This window comes from Schistocerca nitens, chromosome 6, assembly GCF_023898315.1.
Source record: "Schistocerca nitens isolate TAMUIC-IGC-003100 chromosome 6, iqSchNite1.1, whole genome shotgun sequence".
Lineage (NCBI taxonomy): Eukaryota > Metazoa > Arthropoda > Insecta > Orthoptera > Acrididae > Schistocerca > Schistocerca nitens.
The window spans coordinates 572,797,999-572,821,251 of record NC_064619.1 but is presented as its reverse complement, the minus strand read 5'-3'; the positions used below and the strand labels follow the sequence as shown (position 1 = coordinate 572,821,251).

General features: G+C 41.4%; 1 protein-coding gene across 1 annotated transcript in view; it reads left to right on the top strand.

The window, feature by feature from the left end:
• Positions 1 to 23,253, top strand: part of LOC126262528 (venom dipeptidyl peptidase 4-like) — a 272,420-nt gene that overhangs the window by 197,218 nt on the left and 51,949 nt on the right. Inside the window, exon 13 of the mRNA XM_049959201.1 lies at positions 17,066 to 17,260. Coding sequence (XP_049815158.1) covers positions 17,066 to 17,260 — 195 coding nt within the window. The remainder of the gene's footprint in view (positions 1 to 17,065; positions 17,261 to 23,253) is intronic.

Below are 23,253 nucleotides of genomic sequence, written 5' to 3'. Positions count from 1 at the left end.
GTCTGTGATGCAGCGTTAAGGGTAGCCGCAGCCATGGTCTACCAGCTGATAGTCCATGCTGCTGCAAACGTCGTCGAACTGTTCGTGCAGATGGTTGTTGTTTTGTAAACGACCCCATCTGTTGACTCAGGGATCGAGACGTGGCTGCACGATCCGTTACAGCCATGCGGATAAGATGCCTGTCATCTCGACTGCTAGTGAATACGAGGCCGTTGGGATCCAGCACGGCGTTCCGTATTACCCTCCTGAACCCACCGATTCCATATTCTGCTATCAGTCATTGGATCTCGACCAATGCGAGCAGCAATGTCGCGATACGATAAACCGCAATCGCGATAGGCTACAATTGACCTTTATCAAAGTCTGAAACGTGATGGTATGCATTTCTCCTCCTTACACGAGGCATCACAACAACGTTTCACCAGGCAACGCCGGTAAACTGCTGTTTGTGTATGAGAAATCAGTTGGAAACTTTCCTCATGTCAGCATGCAGTAGGTGTCGCCATCGGTACCAATCTTGTTTGAATGCTCTGAAAAGCTGATCATTTGCATATCACAACATCTTCTACCTGTCGGTTAAATTTCGCGTCTGTAGCACGTCATCTTCGTGGTGTATCAATTTTAATGGCCAGTGGTGTAAATACCCTAGAACAAGCCACATTCAGTTCAGCAGTGAATCAACGTCAGATGAGATACAACCCACTCTTAAAATCGAGCAGGACACTGGTCGCATACGGCAAACCGTGATCTTAGGCGTACGGTAGCCGTCTGTCTATTGCAAGTCGTTAAAACGCCTGTTCAAACTCGTGATAGGAATAATACCATTAGCCACGTCTTACATAAGTTTTGGGTCCATGCTTATGTTGGTATCGATTTTGTCTCGCATGTTGGTATTCCAGTTGCTATGGCTTTATTTATCGATTGTCATTTTTGTGTGTAGTTGATATTTGAGTTAACATATTGTCATTTTGCCATTTCGAGGTAGGGAAGTGGAGCTGTGGACGGTAGAAAACGGAGTGCCAAGTGGAGAAATCGGAACATTTTCTATATATTCTTCTCTTTGATTTCAATAGAGGGATGAGAGTGGCGGAGACAGCAGAAACATTTGCCCCGTGTATGGGGATAATGCCATTAGACAGAGCATGCCAAGAAAATGGTTTTAAAGTGGATCGTTTTGACATTAGTGACTCTCAACGTTCCGGAAGATCTTTGGGGTTTGGTGAAGATCGTTAAACGCATTCATCCACAACAGATTATCCTCGTCGTGTACTCGAGAACTGGCAGATGTGACGAACTGCGATCATCCCATCGTCGTGAGACATTTTCACGCAATGGGGAAGGTTCAAAAATCGAGTGTGTGGGTACCAAATGCTCTAAGCCAAAAATCACAAAAATCAGCATGTGGCCATATGTGCTTCTCTGATTGCTCGTCATCAATTGGCTCGTGAATAACACTGACCATTCTTATCGTACATCTGGTGACGAGAATTGATGTCTTTATGCTAAGGTAATGAAAAGAAACTGACGACTGAGCCCAAAAAAAAAGCAGCAACTTGTAACCCTATCTCTAATACGAGGGTCACTCCAAAAGAAATGCACACTATTTTTTTTTTAAATCCATCTTTTATTCTACATGTTTTAAAGTTTTACAGTGTGTAGATACATCCTTTAGGAATAATATTTTCATTTCTCCACATAATTTGCATCCCTCTCAACTGCCTTACGCTATCTTGGAACCAGCGCCTGTATACCCGCACGGTAAAATTCTGGACCAACCTGTTGGAGCCACTGTTTGGCAACGTGCACAAGGGAGTCATCATCTTCAAACCTTGTTCCATGAAGAGAGTCTTTCAGTTTCCCAAAGAGATGATAGTCAAATGGAGCTAGGTCAGGACTATAAGGCGGGTGTTTCAGTGTTGTCCATCCGAATTTTGTAATGGCATCCATGGTTTTTTGACTGACATGTGGCAGTGCATTGTCGTGCAACAGCAAAACATCCTGCTTTTGCCGGTGTGGTCGAACACGACTCATTCGATCTTGAAGTTTCTTCAGTGTCGTCACATATGCATCAGAATTTATGGTGGTTCCACTTGGCATGATGACCACAAGCAAGAGTCCTCCAGATGTCGTTTTGAATTTTTTTTTTCTTGGGTGAATTTGCATGATTACACTCCATTGATTGCCTCTTCATCTCTGGTGAAACATGATGGATCCATGTTTCATCACCTGTCACAATTCTTCCAAGAAATTCATCTGCACCATTCTCGTACTGTTCCAAAAGTTCGCTGCATGACGTTTTTCTTGTTTCTTTGTGAGCCACTGTCAACATCCTGGGAACCCACCTGGCACAAACCTTTTTTAACGCAAACACTTTCAGTATTCTGCAAACACTTCCTTCCCCTATCTCAACGTAGTGTGACAATTCGTTCACTGTGATGCATCTGTCAGCAGTCACCAATTCGTTAACTCTCTGCACATTGTCTGGAGTGTGTGCAGTGCGACGCCTGCCGCTGTGAGGACAATCCTCAATATTGCCGTGCCCGCTTTCATCATGTAACCTGCTTGCCCACCGACTAACTGTACTGCGATCGACAGCAGCATCTCCATACACCTTTTTCAACCTCTTATGGATGTTTCTCACTGTCTCGTTTTCACAGCACAGGAATTCTATGACAGCACGTTTCTTCTGACGAACGTCAACTGTAGCAGCCATCTTGAAGACATGCTGTGACGCCGCCACAAACGGGAAAAGGTTGAACTAAGTTTAAAAACAAGCGGGAGGGATGTACCTACACACTGTAAAACTTTCGCACATGCAGAATGAAAACTGTATTTTTACAAAAATAGTGTGCACTTCTTTTGGAGTGACCCTCGTATTATAATCTAGTATGCTTTTACCAAAATAACAGAAAAACCTTCCTCTTTGTTGTCGCGTGTACTATACCCCAACAGAGCAAATAGTCCTGTTACGGGAAAAGCCACGTATCACGCTCCTACTAAAATTATATTTAGTTTCCAAATAAAGTATACAATGGGAGATCAGTCCTGTTAATAGGAAAAGCTAATCAATAGAGTTACCCTTTTTACAGGATCTGACTGTGTGATATGTCTAATGGATAAGTAAATCAGACTATTGAATTCTTTTCATAAGATTTTACTCAGCGGTTACGTAGAAACGCAATATAAATAATATTGTACTGAGGCTAGGACAACTCAGTTCCTAGTTCATTTAGTGATTTAAAACATATACTAATGGTCGCCAGCCTATCGAGGCAATGAAACACTGAAGTACTGGAAAAGCAGAATTATGAGTTTTTGCTTACTTTCTCCCTACTGTTTAATTTGATTCTTCAAATTAATATTACTTCGCGTAAACAATGTTGGTGCAGACACTGAAATTTCTTTTTAACTACAACACCCTTATGCATCACGTTTTTAAAAGGGAAAAAGCCCAGTAGATAACTTCAGGGAAGCTAAACAAAAAATATTGGCCCGGGTGGACATATAGAAAATCATTTTCTATAATAAACAAACTTAAATCTAAAATACTTAAATACTGGAGCACACACTTTTTATACTAATCATTACACTTCAAGAAAACCTCTGTCTTACTGGAATTTAGTTTCAAAAGCTATTATTCTTTGAAATAACTCTGTATAGTCGTTTACCAGATTCTAGTAACTTAGCTACATGCTGACTGAATTTTACGTAAGCAATCTTTTACTATAACACGTTGCAATAGTGAAGAAAACACAAAAACAAATTAAGTGGTGCCTCTTTATATTAACTTGGCACTTCGTAAGTGTGTGAAATAGGATACTCTGATTCATCAAGCACCAGGAAGGAACCCTATATAGGTGCATGATTAGGATGAAATAACGGGGTGAACCACTTTCTTTAAAGTTCAAGAATGATTATTAAAACACAGTTTAAATTAATGGTTCACGCTGTACAAAAATAAACTTACTATAAAAAAGTATTATGTGGTGGCTGGAGGCTTGGGCGTGGCGAAAAATTATGGCGGCTACACTACCCACAGTACGGCCTGCAAGTCTCTTTCTGCATGGGCTTCATTTCTCTTCTTGGCGTCGTCCAATTTTACATACATTAGTCCAACAAATCACAGCTGTGCCGTAAGCCGTTTGCAGTCTCCATCCGAGGCATTTTGTGCGAATTCACAGGCAAAGCTTCTCCTGCTCCACAAAGGAGTTGCCTCAATCACTGCTCCCTACAGACTGTGTGACTTTCTTCCCGCACTTGAGCGCCAGTTCGCCCTTGCCACCTTCTCCACTCCCCAGAGCCACTTTCATTTTAAACAAAAGCACACTGGCTTTTACATAGCACTTATGTTTTATATTGCTGCTAAGCGTGACCATTTCTTAAATTGTCAAATTCACATCAACATGATCAATTTATACACATAAAATATTTTTAAATACGAAGGTCATCAGGAAATTATTTAACATAATAAACAATTTGCACAGTATTTTACTTACATTATTCACATACGATACAAAGAACTTGTAAGTAGGCTGTTTATGTTTTCTTATTGGCAACGTTACGTAGCGCTCTGTATGAAAATCACTGGCTGTGCTATGTGCAGTCTGTGGCTAGTTTGCATTGTTGTCTGCCATTGTAGTGTTGGGCAGCGGCAGCTGGATGTTAACAGCGCGTAGCGTTGCGCAGCTGGAGGTGAGCCGCTAGCAGTGGTGGATGTGAGGAGAGAGATGGCGGAGTTTTGAAATTTGTAATATTGGATATCATGAACTGCTACATACATTATGACTTTTGAACACTATTAAGGTAAATACATTGTTTGTTCTCTATTAAAATCTTTCATTTGCTAACTATGCCTATCAGTAGTTAGTGCCTTCCGTAGTTTGAATCTTTTATTTAGCTGGCAGTAGTGGCGCTCGCTGTATTGCAGTAGTTCGAGTAACGAAGATTTTTGGTGAGGTAAGTAATTTGTGATAGGTATAGGTAAATGTTAGTCAGGGCCATTCTTTTGTAGGGGTTTTTGAAAGTCAGATTGCGTTGCGCTAAAAATATTGTGTGTCAGTTTAAGCACAGTCTTGTATAATTGTTCAAAGGGGACGTTACAAACTTCAACCTCCAGTACCTTACATACACATAAAATGTAGCACCAATATGCGAAATTATAAAGCAAAAAATTTATAAAAAAGCTAAATGTACCATAAACAAATATTGTTATAAACTCCCTGTACAAAGACCTGTGCGCATCCACAAAACATAATGTTATGCATCTGGTGGAAAGGCGACGGCATGGTGTACGGCGTGGTGTACGGCGTGGTGTACTAAGAATTGCGTCCCCGAGGTGTAACCATCAGGGGTGACATTTATTGTCAACAAATAAGACATCTTACAGACACAATCGAAGAACAACGATCAGGAAGACTGCGTGAAGTGACGCTACTCCACGATGACTATATAGGAGTTGGGTTTGGAATTCACTCCACGCGTACCTTATTCACCTGATGTTCACCAGATGTTCACTTTTTTCTGCTCTCTATCGAAGAAGCTTCAAGGAACTTCCTTTCCGGATGCAAATACGCCCCGAACATGACTCGACGAGTTCTTAGCCTCAAAACCAAGTGATTTCTATGGTCTCGGAATCGATAAGTTATCCCCGGACTTGGGAGACTGTTGTAAATAGTAAAGGAGAATATACTACGGATGACTAAAGTGTCTGTTATGTTTGTTTGAACTTACGCACCAACCCAAAATCATTATAGTTTCGTTGTCATTAACCTCTCCTAGAACTTGTATGACATTTGCATTGCCATCTTCTGGCTGCGTTGGCGCACCCTGTCTGTGTTCAAATGGTTCAAATGGCTCTGAGTACTATGCGACTTAACTTCTGAGGTCATCAGTCGCCTAGAACTTAGAACTAATTAAACCTAACTAACCTAAGGACATCACACACATCCATTCCCGAGGCAGGATTCGAACCTGCGAGCGTAGCGGTCCCTCGGTTCCAGACTGTAGCGCTTAGAACCGCACGGCCACTCCGGCCGGCCCTGCCTGTGTCTAAAGAGTTTTACAACGTTCTCTATGAAGAAGTTCGTCGTACGGCTCACTGTGAATTGCCTCTATGACATCATAGTAACCGGGACCAACGAACTCGATGATATGCAGAGCATTGAACGGGTATTCTTACTGTCGCAATAGAAAGGTCGACATTACTACCCTCAGAAAGGCATCCGACCCCAACTCAGATTCAGAAGTTATAGCTACAATTTTGGCAGTACCTTCGTGCTATTTACCTAACTTCATTTTACGGTTGACGCAATGTGTAAGACTTGAAAAGCATGTATGGTAGGGAGACGGTAATTGAGATGGTAGTGTGACGGTGTTGTGGCATACCCGCTTTTTTAGTCAATCCGAATATAGAGCAAACAGTGAAATAAATCAAGGAAAAATGAGAAAATAAACTAGACTGCAGGGAAAGAAATAAAGATTGCCAAGGACGTGGAATCAGTTGAATAAAATGGATAATGTGGTGAACAGATGTTATAAGAAGAACATCAAGACTTAAGTATGGATAATTCAATGTAATCGAATGAAATCAGGCGATTCTGAAGGAATTGGTGTGGAAGATGAGACGCTGGAAGTAGTTTTGTTATTTTGGCAGCAAAATAAACAACGACGGTAGAAGTAAAAAGGGTGTGAAATGCATACTGGAAACCGGATGATAAATTTTCTTCAAAATTGTAAATATTTTAACGTCTAATACAAAAGTCTTCTCTGAAATTATTTATCTAATATCTAGCCTTATGTGAAAGTAAAAGGTGGACGGTAACCAGGACAGACAAGAAGATATTAGAAGCTTTAGAAATGTGGTGCTACTGAAGACACCAAAAATAACGTGCTGATCAGAAAACCAATTAAGATGTGCGCTGGTACGGAATTTTCTGGCGGATTTAAATATGTGCCGCACCAGGGCACGAAACCGAGACCTTCGCTTTTCGCGGGCAAATGCTCTACCAACTGAGCTACCCAAGCACTACCCGTTCTCAGAGGCTTCCTTCCGCTACTACCTCATCTCCTACTTTCCATTGCTTCACAGAAGCTCCCCTGTGAAACCTGCAGGAATAGGACTCTTGAACGAGAGGGCGGTAGGAGATGAGGTACCGGCGGAAGTAAAAAAAAAGGTGGTGTATCGTGCTTGGGAATCTCAGCTGGCAGAGCAATTGCTTATGAAAGAGAAACGTCTCGGCGTCAGGTCCCGGTCCGCACACAGTTTCAATCTGGCAGCAAGTTTCGAGATATTAAATGACTGCATCCCACCTAGAACTGTCAGTTTTTCTTTATTTATTGCAGTATTCTAAAATTTCGGTCTTAGGCCATTTCGAAGTATATGCACATTTTTAAGCAATACGTTTTTCAAACACCAGTGAAGGCACATTATGTCTTTCTAGCCCCTTGCATATGTTGTATTTGGAGAGTGTCCACAAGTAGCGAATGCAAATTATAACGTTTGCGTAAGTAGGATAAGGGGGAAACAAACTTTTCTCTAAGTAAAATTTGAATTTAGTATTTAAGATATGGGAGAGAGGAAACGTTATAATTCGCAGTCCCGTTACGTAAGTTCAAAGTACCTAATTTGGCTTCAGTTAGACGCAGAACTGCTAAAATTTAAAATGAGTCATTAACCGATTATTTTCATTAAAAGTTTTAATGAAAACTTTGTATACTTTTTATCCAGCAGTGCCATCCCGGGCGTTAAAGACATCGTTAGCAGTGCGTCAATAATTGAACCGCGCCGGGAAATTCAAACTGTCGCGCTGCATGAACATTCAGTTAGAAAACATCAGATTATTATCTCCTGCAAAAAAAAAAAAAAAATGTACTCTCAGAACATTTATTTTTTATGCAGGAGATCTCTCAGAACCCCCCCCCCCCCTTTACCGCTGGTGGGGAGGCTTGCGTGCCTCAGCGATACAGATAGCCGTACCGTAGGTGCAGCCACAACGGAGGGGTATCTGTTAAGAGGCCAGACAAACGTGTGGTTCCTGAAGAGGGGCAGCAGCCTTTTCCGTAGTTGCAGGGGCATATTTTGGATGATTGACTGATCGGGCCTTGTAACACTAACGAAAACAGCCTTGCTGTGCTGGTACTGCGAACGGCTGAAAGCAAGGGGAAACTACAGCCGTAATTTTTCCCGAGGGCATGCAGCTTTACTGTATGGTTAAATGATGAAGACGTCCTCTTGAGTAAAATATTCCGGAGGTAAAATAGTCCCCCATTCGGATCACCGGGCGGGGACTACTCAGGAGGACGTCGTTATCATGAGAAAGAAAACTGGCCTTCTACGGATCGGAGAGTGGAATGTCAGATCCCTTAATCTGGCAGGTAGGTTAGAAAATTTAAAAAGGGAAATGGATAGGTTAAAGTTAGATATAATGGGAATTAGTGAAGTTCGGTGTCAGGAGGAACAAGACTTCTGGTCAGGTGAATACAGGGTTATAAATACAAAATCAAATAGGGGTAATGCAGGAGTAGGTTTAATAATGAATAGGAAAATTGGAATGCGGGTAAGCTACTACAAACAGCATAGTGAACGCATTATTGTAGCCAAGATAGATACGAAGCCCACGCCAACCACAGTAGTACAAGTTTATATGCCCACTAGCTCCGCAGATGACGAAGAGATTGAAGAAATGTATGATGAGATTAAAGAAATTATTCAGATAGTGAAGGGAGACGAAAATTTAATAGTCATGGGTGACTGTAATTCGATAGTAGGAAAAGGGAGAGAAGGAAACGTAGTAGGTGAATATGGATTGGGAGGAAGAAATGAAAGAGGAAACCGCCTCGTAGAATTTTGCACAAAGCATAACTTAATCTTAGCTAACACTCGGTTCAAGAATCATAAAAGAAGGTTGTATACGTGGAAGAAGCCTCGAGATACTGACAGGTTTCGGATAGAATATATAATGGTAAGACAGAGATTCAGGAACTAGGTTTTAAATTGTAAGACTTTTCCAGGGGCAGATGTGGACTCTGACCACAATCTATTGGTTATGACCTGTAGATTAAAACTGAAGAAACTTCAAAAACGTGGGAATTTGAGGAGATGGAACCTGGATAAACTGAAAGAACCAGAGATTGTAGAGAGCTTCAGGGAGATCATTAGGGAACGACTGATAAGAATGGGGGAAAGAAATACAGTAGAAGAAGAATGGGTAGCTTTGAGAGATGAAATACTGAAGGTAGCAGAGGATCAAGTAGGTATAAAGACGAGGGCTAATAGAAATCCTTGGGTAACAGAAGAGATATTGAATTTAATTGATGAAAGGAGAAAATATAAAAATGCAGTTAATGAAGGAGGCAAAAAGGAATACAAATGTCTCAAAAATGAGATCGACGGGAAGCGCAAAATGGCTAAGCAGGGATGGCTAGAGGACAAATGTAAGGATGTAGAGGTTATCTCGCTAGGGGTAAGATAGATACTGCCTACAGGAAAATTAAAGAGACCTTTGGAGAAAAGAGAACCACTTGCAAGAATATCAAGAGATCTGATGGAAACCCAGTTCTAAGCAAAGAAGGGAAAGCAGAAAGGTGGGTGATTTCCCTAAATCACTCCAGGCAAATGCCGGGATGGTTCCTCTGAAAGGGCACGGCCGACTTCCTTCCCCATCCTTCCCTAATCCGATGAGACCGATGACCACGCTGTCTGGTCTCCTTCCCCAAGCAACCAACCAACCAGCAGAAAGGTGGAAGGAATGAATATATAGGGAGTCTATACAAGGGTGATCTTCTTAAGGACAATATTATAGAAATGGAAGAGAATGTAGATGAACATGAAATGGGAGATATTATATTGCGTGAAGAGTTTGACAGAGCACTGAAAGACCTAAGTCGAAACAAGGCTCCGGGAGTAGACAACATTCCATTAGAACTACTGACAGCCTTGGGAGAGCCAGCCCTGACAAAACTCTACCATCTGGTGAGGAAGATGTATGAGACAGGCGAAATACCCTCAGACTTCAAGAAGAATATAGTAATTCCAATCCCAAAAAATGCAGGTGTTGACAGATGTGAAAATTACCGAACTATCAGTTTAATAAGCCAATGCTGCAAAACACTAACACGAATTCTTTACAGACGAATGGAAAAACTGGTAGAAGCTGACCTTGGGGAGGATCAGCTTGGATTCCGTAGAAATGTTGGAACACGTGAGGCCATACTGACCCTACGACGTATCTTAGAAGCTAAATTAAGGAAAGGCAAACCTACTTTTCTAGCATTTGTAGACTTAGAGAAAGATTTTGACAATGTTGACTGGAATACTGTCTTTCAAATTCTGAAGATGGCAGGGGTGAAATACAGGACACGAAAGGCTATTTTAAATTTGTACAGAAACCAGACGGTAATTATAAGAGTCGAGGGGTATGAAAGGGAAGCAGTGGTTGGGAAGGGAGTGAGACAGGGTTGTAGCCTCTCTCCGATGTTATTCAATCTGTATATTGAGCAAGCAGTGAAGGAAACAAAAGAAAAATTCGGAGTAGGTATTAAAATCAATGGAGAAGAAATAAAAACTTTAAGGTTCGCCGATGACATTGTAATTCTGTCAGAGACAGCAAAGGTCTTGGAAGAGCAGTTGAACGGAATGGACATGGTCTTGAAAGGAGGATATAAGATGAACATCAACAAAAGCTAAACGAGAATAATGGAATGTAGTCGAATTAAATCGGGTGGTGCTGCGGGAATTAGATTAGGAAATGAGACGATTAAAGTAGTAAATGTGTATTGCTATTTGGGGAGCAAAATAACTGATGATGGTCGAAGCAGAGATGGTATAAAATGTAGACTGGCAATGGCAAGGAAAGCATTGCTGAAGAAGAGAAATCTGTTAACATCGAGTATAGATTTAAGTGTCAGGAAGTCGTTTCTGAAAGTATTTGTATGGAGTGTAGCCATGTATGGAAGTGAAACATGGACGATAAATAGTTTAGACAAGAAGAGGATAGAAGCTTTCCAAATGTGGTGCTACAGAAGAATGCTGAAGATTAGATGGGAAGATCACATAACTAATGAGGAGGTACTGAATAGAATGGGAGAGAAGAGAAATTTGTGGCACAACTTGACTAGAAGAAGGGTTTGGTTGGTAGGGCATATTCTGAGGCATCAAGGGATCACTAATTTAGTATTGGAGGGCAGTGTGGAGGGTAAAAACCGCAGAGGGAGACCAAGAGATGAATACACTAAGCAGATTCAGAAGGATGTAGGTTGCAGTAGGTACTGGGAGATGAAGAACCTTGCACAGGATAGAGTAGCATGGAGAGCTGCATCAAACCAGTCTCTGGACTGAAGACCACAACAACAATAACTCTCAGAACAAGATTTATACTTAAGCAAGAAACGATATATGGCTGTTGGCGTCTGACCGAACGTTCTAGCTAACGTAAAGCTGCCAAATACTAATGAGCTGCAAAGACATTCTTGTCAACTAAAGTGGATACTTACATGCCTGGCTCAATATACCGAAGGGACATCAAAAATAGGAGGTATTCGCTTTTTATCGTACATCAAAGATATTATAGAGTTCATGTACGGAAAAATGATAAAACTAATAATTATTGTTGTCCGAAGCAGTATTCATGAACCATGATTTTATAGAGAAATTTCGAAGTCCATCTCGAGGCATTACAAAAGTCATAGTTGTAATAAAAACCTGTATCAGTTGCATCATTAATACGGGAGCACGTCAGAAACTGAAAATTATGTTTATTACTAAGCATGGGCGATGTTCAAAAGAAAAACTTCGAAACAACACTCTGAATGTAATAAGTCGTTATTCAAAAGTTATCACGACAGGAGTCAGCCCTTCAGTGTCCAGTTCATCGTCCGATCTGTAGCGCTTTCTTTTGAGTTGTTTTCTTAGTTGACCAAACACATGCAAGCCACAGAAAGGCATATCAGGGCCGTAGGACGAATGCTCAAGCTGTTCCCTCTATAAAACGAGGCCATTACACACTGTGTGACGTTGGAGATGTGTGTACGCGCGTTACCGTGAGCAGAATCACTCCATGCGTGAGCAGCCCAGGCCATTCGCTCTTGATGGACTTGCGAAGGCAACGAAGTGTCTCACAGTACACGTCACTGATGATGGTTTGTCCGTGCTCGATGAGCTTGACGAGTGTCGGACTTCACAAAAGATGATGGACATCACCTTGGCTGCTGAGGGTACATATTTGAATTTTTAAGGGGGGGGGGGGGGTGACGCGCGCATGGTTCCATTGCCTAGATGTCTCATGTCTCACTACATTATCCCAAAGCGGCATGTATAAATTTCAACAGGTTTTGTTGTTACGACATTTCGTACCTTTTCGTTTAAACACTCCTTAAAGCATCATATTCTACTTACACTCAGAAGAACAATAGCTGCGGTCACTATCCACAGCCGCGCGAAGTTCCCGCGCGGTTTGAGGCGCCATGTCACGGATTGGGCGGCTCCTTCCGCCGGAGGTTCGAGTCCTCCCTCGGTCATGGGTGTGTGTGTTGTTCTTAGCATAAGTTAGTTTAAGTAGTGTGTAAGTCTAGGGAACGATGACCTCAGAAGTTTGGTCCGTAAGAATTTACACCCATTTCAAGTTTTTTTTAGCACTATTCACATCCAATATGAGCAAGCTATACTATATCCCTTAATTTACGATAGCTGGTTTTTGACTAATATTCTTTGCAAATGTCGAGACAGTTGAGAATGGAATAAGGCTGAAATTTTGCAGCCGTTGTACAAATAAAATAAAACTAATAGTTTCATGTGAGAGGCATCTATTTTAACTGTTTGTTGTAGCTATGGTCCCAAGTTCAATGAAAGTAATTAATTAAGTGATATTTAATAGAGTTAGGCAGAGAGCACCGTAAAGGCGCAGTTTAATAGAAAAGGTATCGGCTTTGTGGATATATTGTGAGGCGTCAAGGGCTAGTTCGGTAATGGTTTGGGAAAAAGAGAGGGGGGGCGGAGGGGGGGGGGTGTGGAATGAAGCAAAGGCTTGACTGCAGTAAGCATATTGAGATGGATTAGATTGCAGTACTTAACGTACTTATACAGAGGTAAGGAATTTAGGCCCGTATTAAACTGTCAAATTTCTTTGACAAATATCTTTGATCAAAGTCATTTTGTGAAATCTTTGATAGTGTAATATGGAAGCTTTGATAAAAGTCTTTGATCAAATATCTTTGTTCAAAGTTAGATCGTAGACCTAGCTTTGATCAAATTTCGCCGTAGTGTATACTTGTTTTATTCGCTTCAGTAGGTTCTAACCTTAAAATGTGTTCAAAGTTTACTTCATGTGTGGCTACCACCAAATTGATAACGTACAAGTATGAATGAAGCGACATTTTCATAACATCAAACACAATGATTCTTAAAACCTCAGTCAGCAGTTAGAGTGTTATAAAGAAATAGCTGCAGACCTCAACTCTATTCGAAGTGGCCACGCCGTGGATGATGTGAGGAAGAAATTAAAACAACTAAGGTGTCTTTGGCGGTGTGGGAATGACAGTATTGCCAGTAAAGTGTACACAAGCGAACTGTATTTATTTGTTACTCTAAGTAACATAACCTAATCTTCATACATTTTTCCTCAAGTGATTTATATGTTGTTTCAGATATTTTTCGGAACAATACGTGAAATTGTAGTGCTCGATACGAATACTATATTGCAAACTCGAATAGGTTTCTCTTGTTGCTAAAAATCTTGACATAACCATCAGTAGCAGAAATCACATTTCTCGAATGAGTATGTTGTTTGCAAATATGAAGGGCCGCTTTCATAAGGACAAATTGAAACGTTCGTTCACCCATTTTCAAATTTACATCTTCTAATGTACAGTTTCGTAGCTGTTTATGCCCTCGCATAATAGCTCACGAAAGAAATTCTGGTGAACATTTCGAGCTTTTCTTCTCGCTGTCCATGGTTGCATACGTAAGCCGTTTCTCTTCCTTTTTAAGCAACGTGCTCACCACCAATATTACATTAAATGTTGCTGTACAGACGATCAACAGTTCAGCATCCATTCTCTAGCTATGACGAAAACTTTGACGATAGTGTAATAGCTTCAGCGAAGTACTTTGAGCAAAGAGGTTTGATAAAAATCTTTCATTGTTGTCGATTCCAAGCGACTGTTGCCGTACGCACTTACACGTGCTTTGAAGTTGGTGAAAGCGTATATTGTGCAAGTTACGTCTCTCGCTTGTTTATGTAGAATTTGGCGCTTACCGCCAACTTCAGCAATGACAACTATCAACAAATGGAATAAAAATTCATTCAATAACTCTCCGAGACCACGTTTAAAGCTCACATTGGCTACGACATTAACAGCAGAGAGCTCAGAGGACTACTGGACATTCATTGGCTGTCGGAGAAGGCGTGACGTAGGTGCGCAGGACAAAGCTAAATTCGACCGCTATCGTTCGTGACTCCAAGTACAGCTTGAAGAGGCGCAAGAAACCATTTTTTTTTTTTCGATTGAAGACAACAGCATGAGGAGCACTTGTTCAACAACGCAAGCGGGAAAGTTTATGTTCAAGCATTTACGGTCACTGGGATGTGGGTACATGTACATCTACATACATACTCCGCAATCCATAATACGGTGCGTGGTGGAGGGTACCTCGTACCACACCTAGCATCTTCTATCCCTGTTCCAGTCCCAAACAGAACGAGGGAAAAATGACTGCCTATATGCCTCTGTATGAGCCCTAATCTCTCTTATCTTATCTTTGTGGTATTTTCACGAAATGTAAGTTGGCGGCAGTAAAATTATACTGCACTCAGCCTCAAATGCTGGTTCTCTAAATTTCCTCAGTAGCGATTCACGAAAAGAACGCCTCCTTTCCTCTAGAGACTCCCACCCGAGTTCCTGCAGCATTTCCGTTAACACTCGCGTGATGATCAAACCTACCAATAACAAATCTAGCAGCCCGTCTCTGAATTGCTTCTATGTCCTCGCTCAATCCGACCTGGTAGGGATCCCAACGCTCGAGCAGTACTCAAGAATAGGTCGTATTAGTGTTTTATAAGCGGTTTCCTTTACAGATGAACCACGTCTTCCCAAAATTCTACCAATGAACCGAAGACGACTATCCGCCTTCCCCACAACTACCATTACATGCTTGTCCCACTTCATATCGCTCTGCAATGTTTTGCCCAAATATTTAATCGACGTGACTGTGTCACGCGCTACACTACTAACGGAGTATTGAAACATTACAGGATTCTTTTTCCTATTCATCTGCATTAATTTACACTTATCGATAGTTAGAGTTAGCTGCCATTCTTTACACCAATCACAAATCCTGTCCAAGTCATCTTGTATCCTCCTACAGTCACTCAACGACGACACCTTCCCGTACACCACAGCATCATCAGCAAACAGCCGCACATTGCTATCCACCCTACCCAAAAGATCATTTATGTAAATAGAAAACAACAGCGGACCTACCACACTTCCCTGGGGCACTCCAGATGATACCCTCACCTCCGATGAACACCCACCATCGGGGACAACGTACTGGGTTCTATTACTTAAGAAGTCTTCGAGCCACTCACATACTTGGGAACCAATCCCATATGCTCGTACCTTAGTTAGGAGTCAGCAGTGGGGCACCGAGTCAAATGCTTTCCGGAAGTCAAGGAATATGGCATCCGTCTGATACCCTTCATCCATGGTTCGCAAGATTTTGTTGTTGTTGTGGTCTTCAGTCCTGAGACTGGTTTGATGCAGCTCTCCATGCTACTCTATCCTGTGCAAGCTTCTTCATCTCCCAGTACCTACTGCAGCCTACATCCTTCTGAATCTGCTTAGTGTATTCATCTCTTGGTCTCCCTCTACGATTTTTACCCTCCACGCTGCCCTCCAACACTAAATTGGTGATCCCTTGATGCCTCAGAACATGTCCTGCCAACCGATCCCTTCTTCTAGTCAAGTTGTACCACAAGCTCCTCTACTCCCCAATTCTATTCAATACCTCCTCATTAGTTATGTGATCTATCCATCTAATCTTCGGCATTCTTCTGTAGCACCACATTTCGAAAGCTTCTATTCTCTTCTTGTCCAAACTATTTATCATCCATGTTTCACTTCCATACATGGCTACACTCCATACAAATACTTTCAGAAACGACTTCCTGACACTTAAATCTATACTCGATGTTAACAAATTTCTCTTTTTCAGAAACGATTTCCTTGCCATTGCCAGTCTACATTTTATATCCTCTCTACTTCGACCATCATCAGTTATTTTACTGCCTAAATAGCAAAACTCCTTTACTACTTTAAGTGTCTCATTTCCTAATCTAATCCCCTCAGCATCACCCAATTTAATTTGACTACATTCCATTATCCTCGTTTTGCTTTTGTTGATGTTCATATATCCTCCTTTCAAGACACTGTCCATTCCGTTCAACTGCTCTTCCAAGTCCTTTGCTGTCTCTGACTGAATTACAATGTCATCGGCGAACCTCAAAGTTTTTATTTCTTCTCCATGGATTTTAATTCCTACTCCGAACTTTTCTTTTGTTTCCTTTATTGCTTGCTCAATATACAGATTGAATAACATCGGGGATAGGCTACAACCCTGTCTCACTCCCTTCCCAACCACTGCTTCCCTTTCATACCCCTCGACTCTTATAACTGCCATCTGGTTTCTGTACAAATTGTAAATAGCCTTTCGCTCCCTGTATTTTACCCCTGGCACCTTCAGAATTTGAAAGAGAGTATTCCAATCAACATTGTCAAAAGCTTTCTCTAAGTCTACAAATGCTAGAAACGTTCGCAAGATATCATGTGAAAAAAAGGGCGAGTTGCGTTTCGCAGGAGCGATGCTTTCTAAAGCCGTGCTGATGCATGGACAGCAACTTCTCTGCCTCAAGGAATTTCATTATATTCGAACTGAGAATATGTTCGAGAATCCTGCAACAATCCGATGTTAAGGATATTGGTCTGTAATTTTGAGGTTCCGTCCTTCTACCCTTCTTACATACAGGTGGTGGTTGGAATGATGCGCATGACGGCAGGCTTTTTTTTCCGGCAGGTACGCAGGTCCAGGCTCGCAGCACATAGACGACTCTTTCGAGGTGGGCCTGCACAGCTACTTCGCGACGACGCGGCGTTACGTCTACGTACTCATCGACGGCCGCGGGTCTGCCTGTAAAGGCGACCGGGTGCTCTTCTCCGTCTACCGCAGGCTGGGCGGCGTGGAGGTCCAGGACCAGATAGACGTCACAAAGTAAGACTCACAAGTACCTGTCTTCTCATAAACCTTGCAGAGAGTTACGGCCCTCAACAGTGTGTTTTACAATCAAACCTTCATGAGTGCATTTGGGATCTGAAATTGCGTATTAATCAAGAAGTACTAGAAACTAAAATTTGTCTGTGAAACACTGTTTATTTTCAAGTAATGGGTGCTGTCGACTTGGGATCTAAAGTTGACTGCATGTTTCTAGATTGCCAGAAGGCTTTTGGTACCGTTCCTCACAACTGGCTTCTAATTAAATTGCCTGTCTACAGACTGAGCTGAGTGACTGGATTCGTGATTTTCTGTTAGGAAGATCATAGTTCGTAAGTAGCATACGAGGTGCGGCTAGAAAAAAACCTGACTGATGCTGGAAAAAACATTTATTTACAATTATTTACAATTTCATGTTATCTCCTTCAATGTACTCTCCTCCTCGGTCTCTACACCGCTCCATACGAATTTTCCACTGTTCATAGCAATGCTGCAGATCATTTTCGGTAAGTCCATACATTACTTCCGTCGCTTTTTCTTTTACTGCTTCAACATTCTCAAATCTAGTTCCTTTCAAAGCTGACTTGACTTTAGGGAAAAGAAAAAAGTCACAGGGGGCCAAATCAGGTGAGTAGGGTGGATGATCTAAGATGGGAATGTTGTGTTTTGCCAAAAACGTCTTCACTGACAACGCACTGTGAGCTGGGGCATTGTCTTGGTGAAGGATCCATGACTTTTTTCTCCACAAATCGTTCCGTTTTCTCCGTACTCGCTCACGTAGGGTAGCCAGGACGCTAATGTAGTAATGCTGATTCACTGTTTGTCCCTCTGGTACCCAATCAATGTGCACAATCCCTTTGATGTCAAAAAAAAAAACAATCATCATTGCCTTGAATTTCGATTTTGACATTCGTGCTTTTTTTTTTGTCGTGGAGAACCAGGAGTTTTCCAATGCATCGATTGGCGTTTAGTTTCGGGATCGTAAGTAAAAAACCACGATTCATCGCAGGTAATAACATTTTGTAAGAAGGTGGGATCACTTTCAATGTTTTCCAGGATGTCAGAACAAATCATTGTTCGGCGTTCTTTCTGTTCAATTGTGAGACACTTTGGAACCATTTTTGAACACACTTTGTTCATGTTGAAACTTTCATGAAGAATCTGCCTAACACTTTCCTTGTCAACTCCTGTTAACTCAGACACTGCTCTGATTGTTAAACGGCGATCTTGTCGAACAAGTTTACCGATATTTTCAATGTTTGCATCAGTTTTTGCTGACAATGGTCTGCCAGTGCGAGTGTCATCACTGGTGTCTTCGCGGCCATCTTTAAATCGTTTAAACCACCCAAACACTTGTGTTCGCGATAAACAATCATCGCCGTACACTTGTTGTAACATTACAAACGTTTCACTTGCAGATTTTCCTAGTTTGAAACAAAATTTGATGTTAAAACGCTGTTCTTTCTGTACACTCAACATTTTCCGACGCACAGACAAAACGTCAACTACTTAAAACAGACGCCACGGGCAGACTGAGTGCAGGAGGCAGATGAAACTCGAGCAGTAGGCGGAGCGAGAGTCACGTGACAGGCCACGCGACTTTCAGCCTTATTGCATTCGTTTTATTGTTTCACCAGTACTAGTCCGGTTTTTTTCTAGCCACACCTCGTACTCGTACACTGAGGTGACAAACGTCATACGATAGCGTGAGGTACCCTTTATTTGCAGATAAGAGCGCACTTCATTTACAGTTTTGCTATTTCATATACATGAAGTGAATGCATCAGCGCTATAGTATGTGAAGTAGCGAGAGAGCGGTAGGTTCCCATGCTGGTTAGGCCGGTATTACACTATAAAATTTCTTTGTCCAATAAATTTGTCAAATATCTTTGTCAAAGAAATCTGATGGTGTAATAGGGAAATTTGTCAAATGTCGTCAAATATTTGATCAAATCTAGGTCCTTGCTGTACATTTGATCAAAGGAATCGCTTGTCTTCTGTTCACTGCAATGTGACGTGTTACTATGTGGAGCGCTAGCATTCCTGCAGCGTTCTGTCATCTGTAGTGTTTTTATAAACATTGCCAGTAAATACAATTGGTGTGTTCCGACAACTACAAAATTAATAGAGATGAATGGAGCTGATGAGGCGCTTTACAACGTGAGGCACCCTGAATACAAAAATAGATTAAGAAGATTGGAGACCTAACGTAACCTAACTCTCTCCTGTAGCAAGGAATCGGAGTGTTATAGTGAGCCTGTCTTCTGCAGATATAGCAGTTCTTAAGTGAGTATTGTGCTTTGTAATATGAGGATACACTTCACTGAGACCATTCTTAAGTAATTGATGTACTACTTGACGTCCTCCACTATAAGCTCATGTAACAAGTTTCGTTGAATGCTTTTATCGTGTCGTCGTAAAATCCACGGCTTCACCCAGATACGTTTCCTTTTTTTCTCCCCGATTCTCTTCCGCATGTGCACACAGAGCAATTGTGGTAAATGCAACTGCTGCGGTTAATAACAAGTTGTTGTTGTCAGCCATCTTGAACTTTGACGAAAAATATGACAACAGTGTAATACCCCTTTTCAGCGCCACGTCGAAGATCTTTGTCAAATAAATTTGACGTATATTTGATCACATCTTTGATCAAATCTTTGACAAAGAAATTTGATAGTGTAATACCGGCCTTAGCAGAGGCAATTGACCATCTGGCGCTTTCAGAACCAGTGGGATGCGGTGCCGATGCAGAAATTGCTCGTGACGTCAGCAAATAATTACGTAGGGATAGGACATTTATTCTCGCGCGAATAAAGTAACTGTTATTAATAAATATTTGCTAAAAAAAAGTTGCCTTTCAGCAATTTTACAATGCCAGGAAACGTTGATATTAATAAATAAATGAATAACCCTGACATGAAGATGTACGATTTTATTCGAACTACGCCAGTTGTACGCTTAAGCTGCAGGCTGTGCGCCATACTCGGCACTTGTTGATAGGGTGCCTTTCCAACTGGTCATGCGGTACACCATGACCTCGTACCGTTAATAGCTTAATCAGTGTGAACAAAATCATTTTACAGTTGTAACGTTGTTGCTTTTATTTGCTATGAAAGTGGTACTGATAGACAATAAAAGCGGGTTAAAAGCTGTGAGCTGTCTGGGGAAGTTAACCTTGCATTACTGAGCAACTGTTTCACCAGGCATCCAGTCTAGCTTACCAAATTCCCAACCAGATTAACATTAATTATAATCTTATAATAGTCATACGACAATCGGTGATATATATATATATATATATATATATATATATATATATATATATATATATATATATATATATATAAGAGAAATTAAATAAAAAGAAATAAATCAGTTTACATTTGGAAATTTATTTTAACATTGATCATTGAAATTTCGGCATATTAAACTTGAGTCATAACTAAGCTGGTGCCTTATTTAGGACTGTGAAAATGTGAGTTTGTAATCTTACGGAACACATCAAATATGGAGCCAAGATTGGGAGGCTGCATTCAACACTGCATTCATAAAATAACACACGAAGAACGTTGAAATATATGCAAGAGGAAATTAACCACAACCAACCGATTCAATTTTCACCCAAAGAAGTTACGTTCGTAGCGCAATCCTGTCCGTCATGTAATTACCACACACTGGTATACTAAATTCATACTAACTCTCTGTGAAATCTTCCCGAAAAGAATAGCTGAGGGCTACTTTGATGCTTACACCACATGCTTCACGTGGTCAACTTGGTTTACACAAAGAGTGTAACTCCACAATAATTTTGATAATTAAAATAAATTACATCGAAATGCAATTTACTAAAGAAAAACCTCGAACTGGTTACTATCGTCTTGCTATTAACCTGATGGGTCAAACAATTGTATAAGCACGTGGTACTGGTCTCACAAAGTACACCCCACGTGGGCTGAACATAAAGAAAAGTTGCTATATTGAAAAATATTGTCAAGACGAGATGTTATAATCTCACTCACATTCGCATTTAAGATTGATGATCTTAGTTAGAGTTACTGATCAACACGTGGTTCCACTTTACTCACAAAGTAGTGACAAAGCAACTACCGGAAGATATTCTGAACTTCACATGCGAATTACACTGCGTTGCAATTTAAGATAACATTAGATATTTTAGAGCTAAACCTGAAATAAAGGTGATTAAATTTTCAGTTAGGCTGAACTTAAGAAATCCATTGTCCTACGGACTTAGCAGACACGTGGTTAGCCAGAGATCTTACCACTTCAGACGCTCGCCGCGGACAGACTGACCTGGGCTCCTACCGAGCGTGCTTCCCAAATACAAACGGAAGTGACCAGAGAGGCAGCTTCCTGTACCAACATGACAAGGGACGGACAGGACCATACTAAGAATAGAAACCTCTTTGCTTCTACAAAGCGTAGCTACCTGTTCCGACGTTGGTCCTACTGTTCTCTAGCAGACAGGCTTGTCTGCTACCATCAAGCATCCAACTACAAATACGTTTGCTCATTCATCCTCTCACACAGAAGGGAAGGGGGATGACAGTATCTTATCATATTCAGTATATAAAAGAAAACGGATGTAGGTTCCGTATGAGACTGTGTGACATGAATTACATATAAACTGTGTTTTGAAGTGTAGTAGTGTGACAGATCGTTCTTGTTTATGTGTAAAAGTAACACGTTTCACTGCTCAGTCTCCTCCCAGATAGAAACACCACAGTAAATTTAGAGGAGGAATTTATGCCGTAAATGACAACATATTTAAGAAATTAACATGAAAGGAATCCAACAGAAACCTTTCACAGTGTTTCTTAAATAAACGCACCGTAATGGCATCCCAAATAAAAATTATTTGCACAAAAAAAAGCTTCTTTCCTCTTCATTATGTAAAACATAGTAGTATTGCACTTTTAGAATCTACAGCTCTACAAGGGGACATAAGACTACGAGAGCATCTACACATAATAGGTAGGGAGGATTTCTGCACTGCGGCTCACCAAGTCAGTTCAAGGACGGATTGGCTACACTATCACAAAAACCTGCAGACTCACCGGTTTAACTGAGACATTTCTGGTGGTTTAACACGAGTGGTGGGTTCTTCCAACACCGAAATGCAGATGTAGAGATGGCGGTAGTATCACGTACACAAGGTTTGATAGGGCAGTGTGGTCGTTGGAGCTAGACGCCAGCACGGTAGCTCAGCGTGTTCGGTCAGAGGGTTAGATGCCCTCTGCAATAAAAAAAACTGAGTTAATAGATCATCAACGAACTTAAGCGGATGTCTTACGACGTCCGCCCCCAGCAGATGCAACGAACGAAAGCGAACAAAATGAGATTAAAAAAAAAAAAGACGCATAGGACGTTCCCTTTCGGAAGCTGTTAGGTAATTCAATGATTCCTAGATCCACAGTGTCAAGAGTGTCCCGAGAATACCAAATTTCAGGCATTACCTCTCACCCCGGACAACGCAGTGGCCGACATCTTGACTGAACGCCCGAGAGCAGCGGCGTTTGCGCGGTGTTTTCAGTGCTAACAGACAAGCAACACTGCGTGCAGTAACCGCAGAAATCAGTGTTGGACGTACGACGAAAGTAGTCGTCGTAGAGGCAACAAGGCTGAGAGGACTTCCAACGATTTGTTTTCCGTGATTTCCCTAAATCGCTTTTAAGGGCAAATGCCGAACTCCTTCTCCCTCCATCCCTAATCCGAGCTTGTGCTCCGTCTTTAACGACTTCATAGTCGACTGGACGTTAAACACTAATCTTCTTCCAACGATTTGTTTTCCGTGATTTCCCTAAATCGCTTTTAAGGGCAAATGCCGAACTCCTTCTCCCTCCATCCCTAATCCGAGCTTGTGCTCCGTCTTTAACGACTTCATAGTCGACTGGACGTTAAACACTAATCTTCTTCCAACGATTTGTTTTCTGTGATTTCCCTAAATCGCTTTTAAGGGCAAATGCCGAACTCCT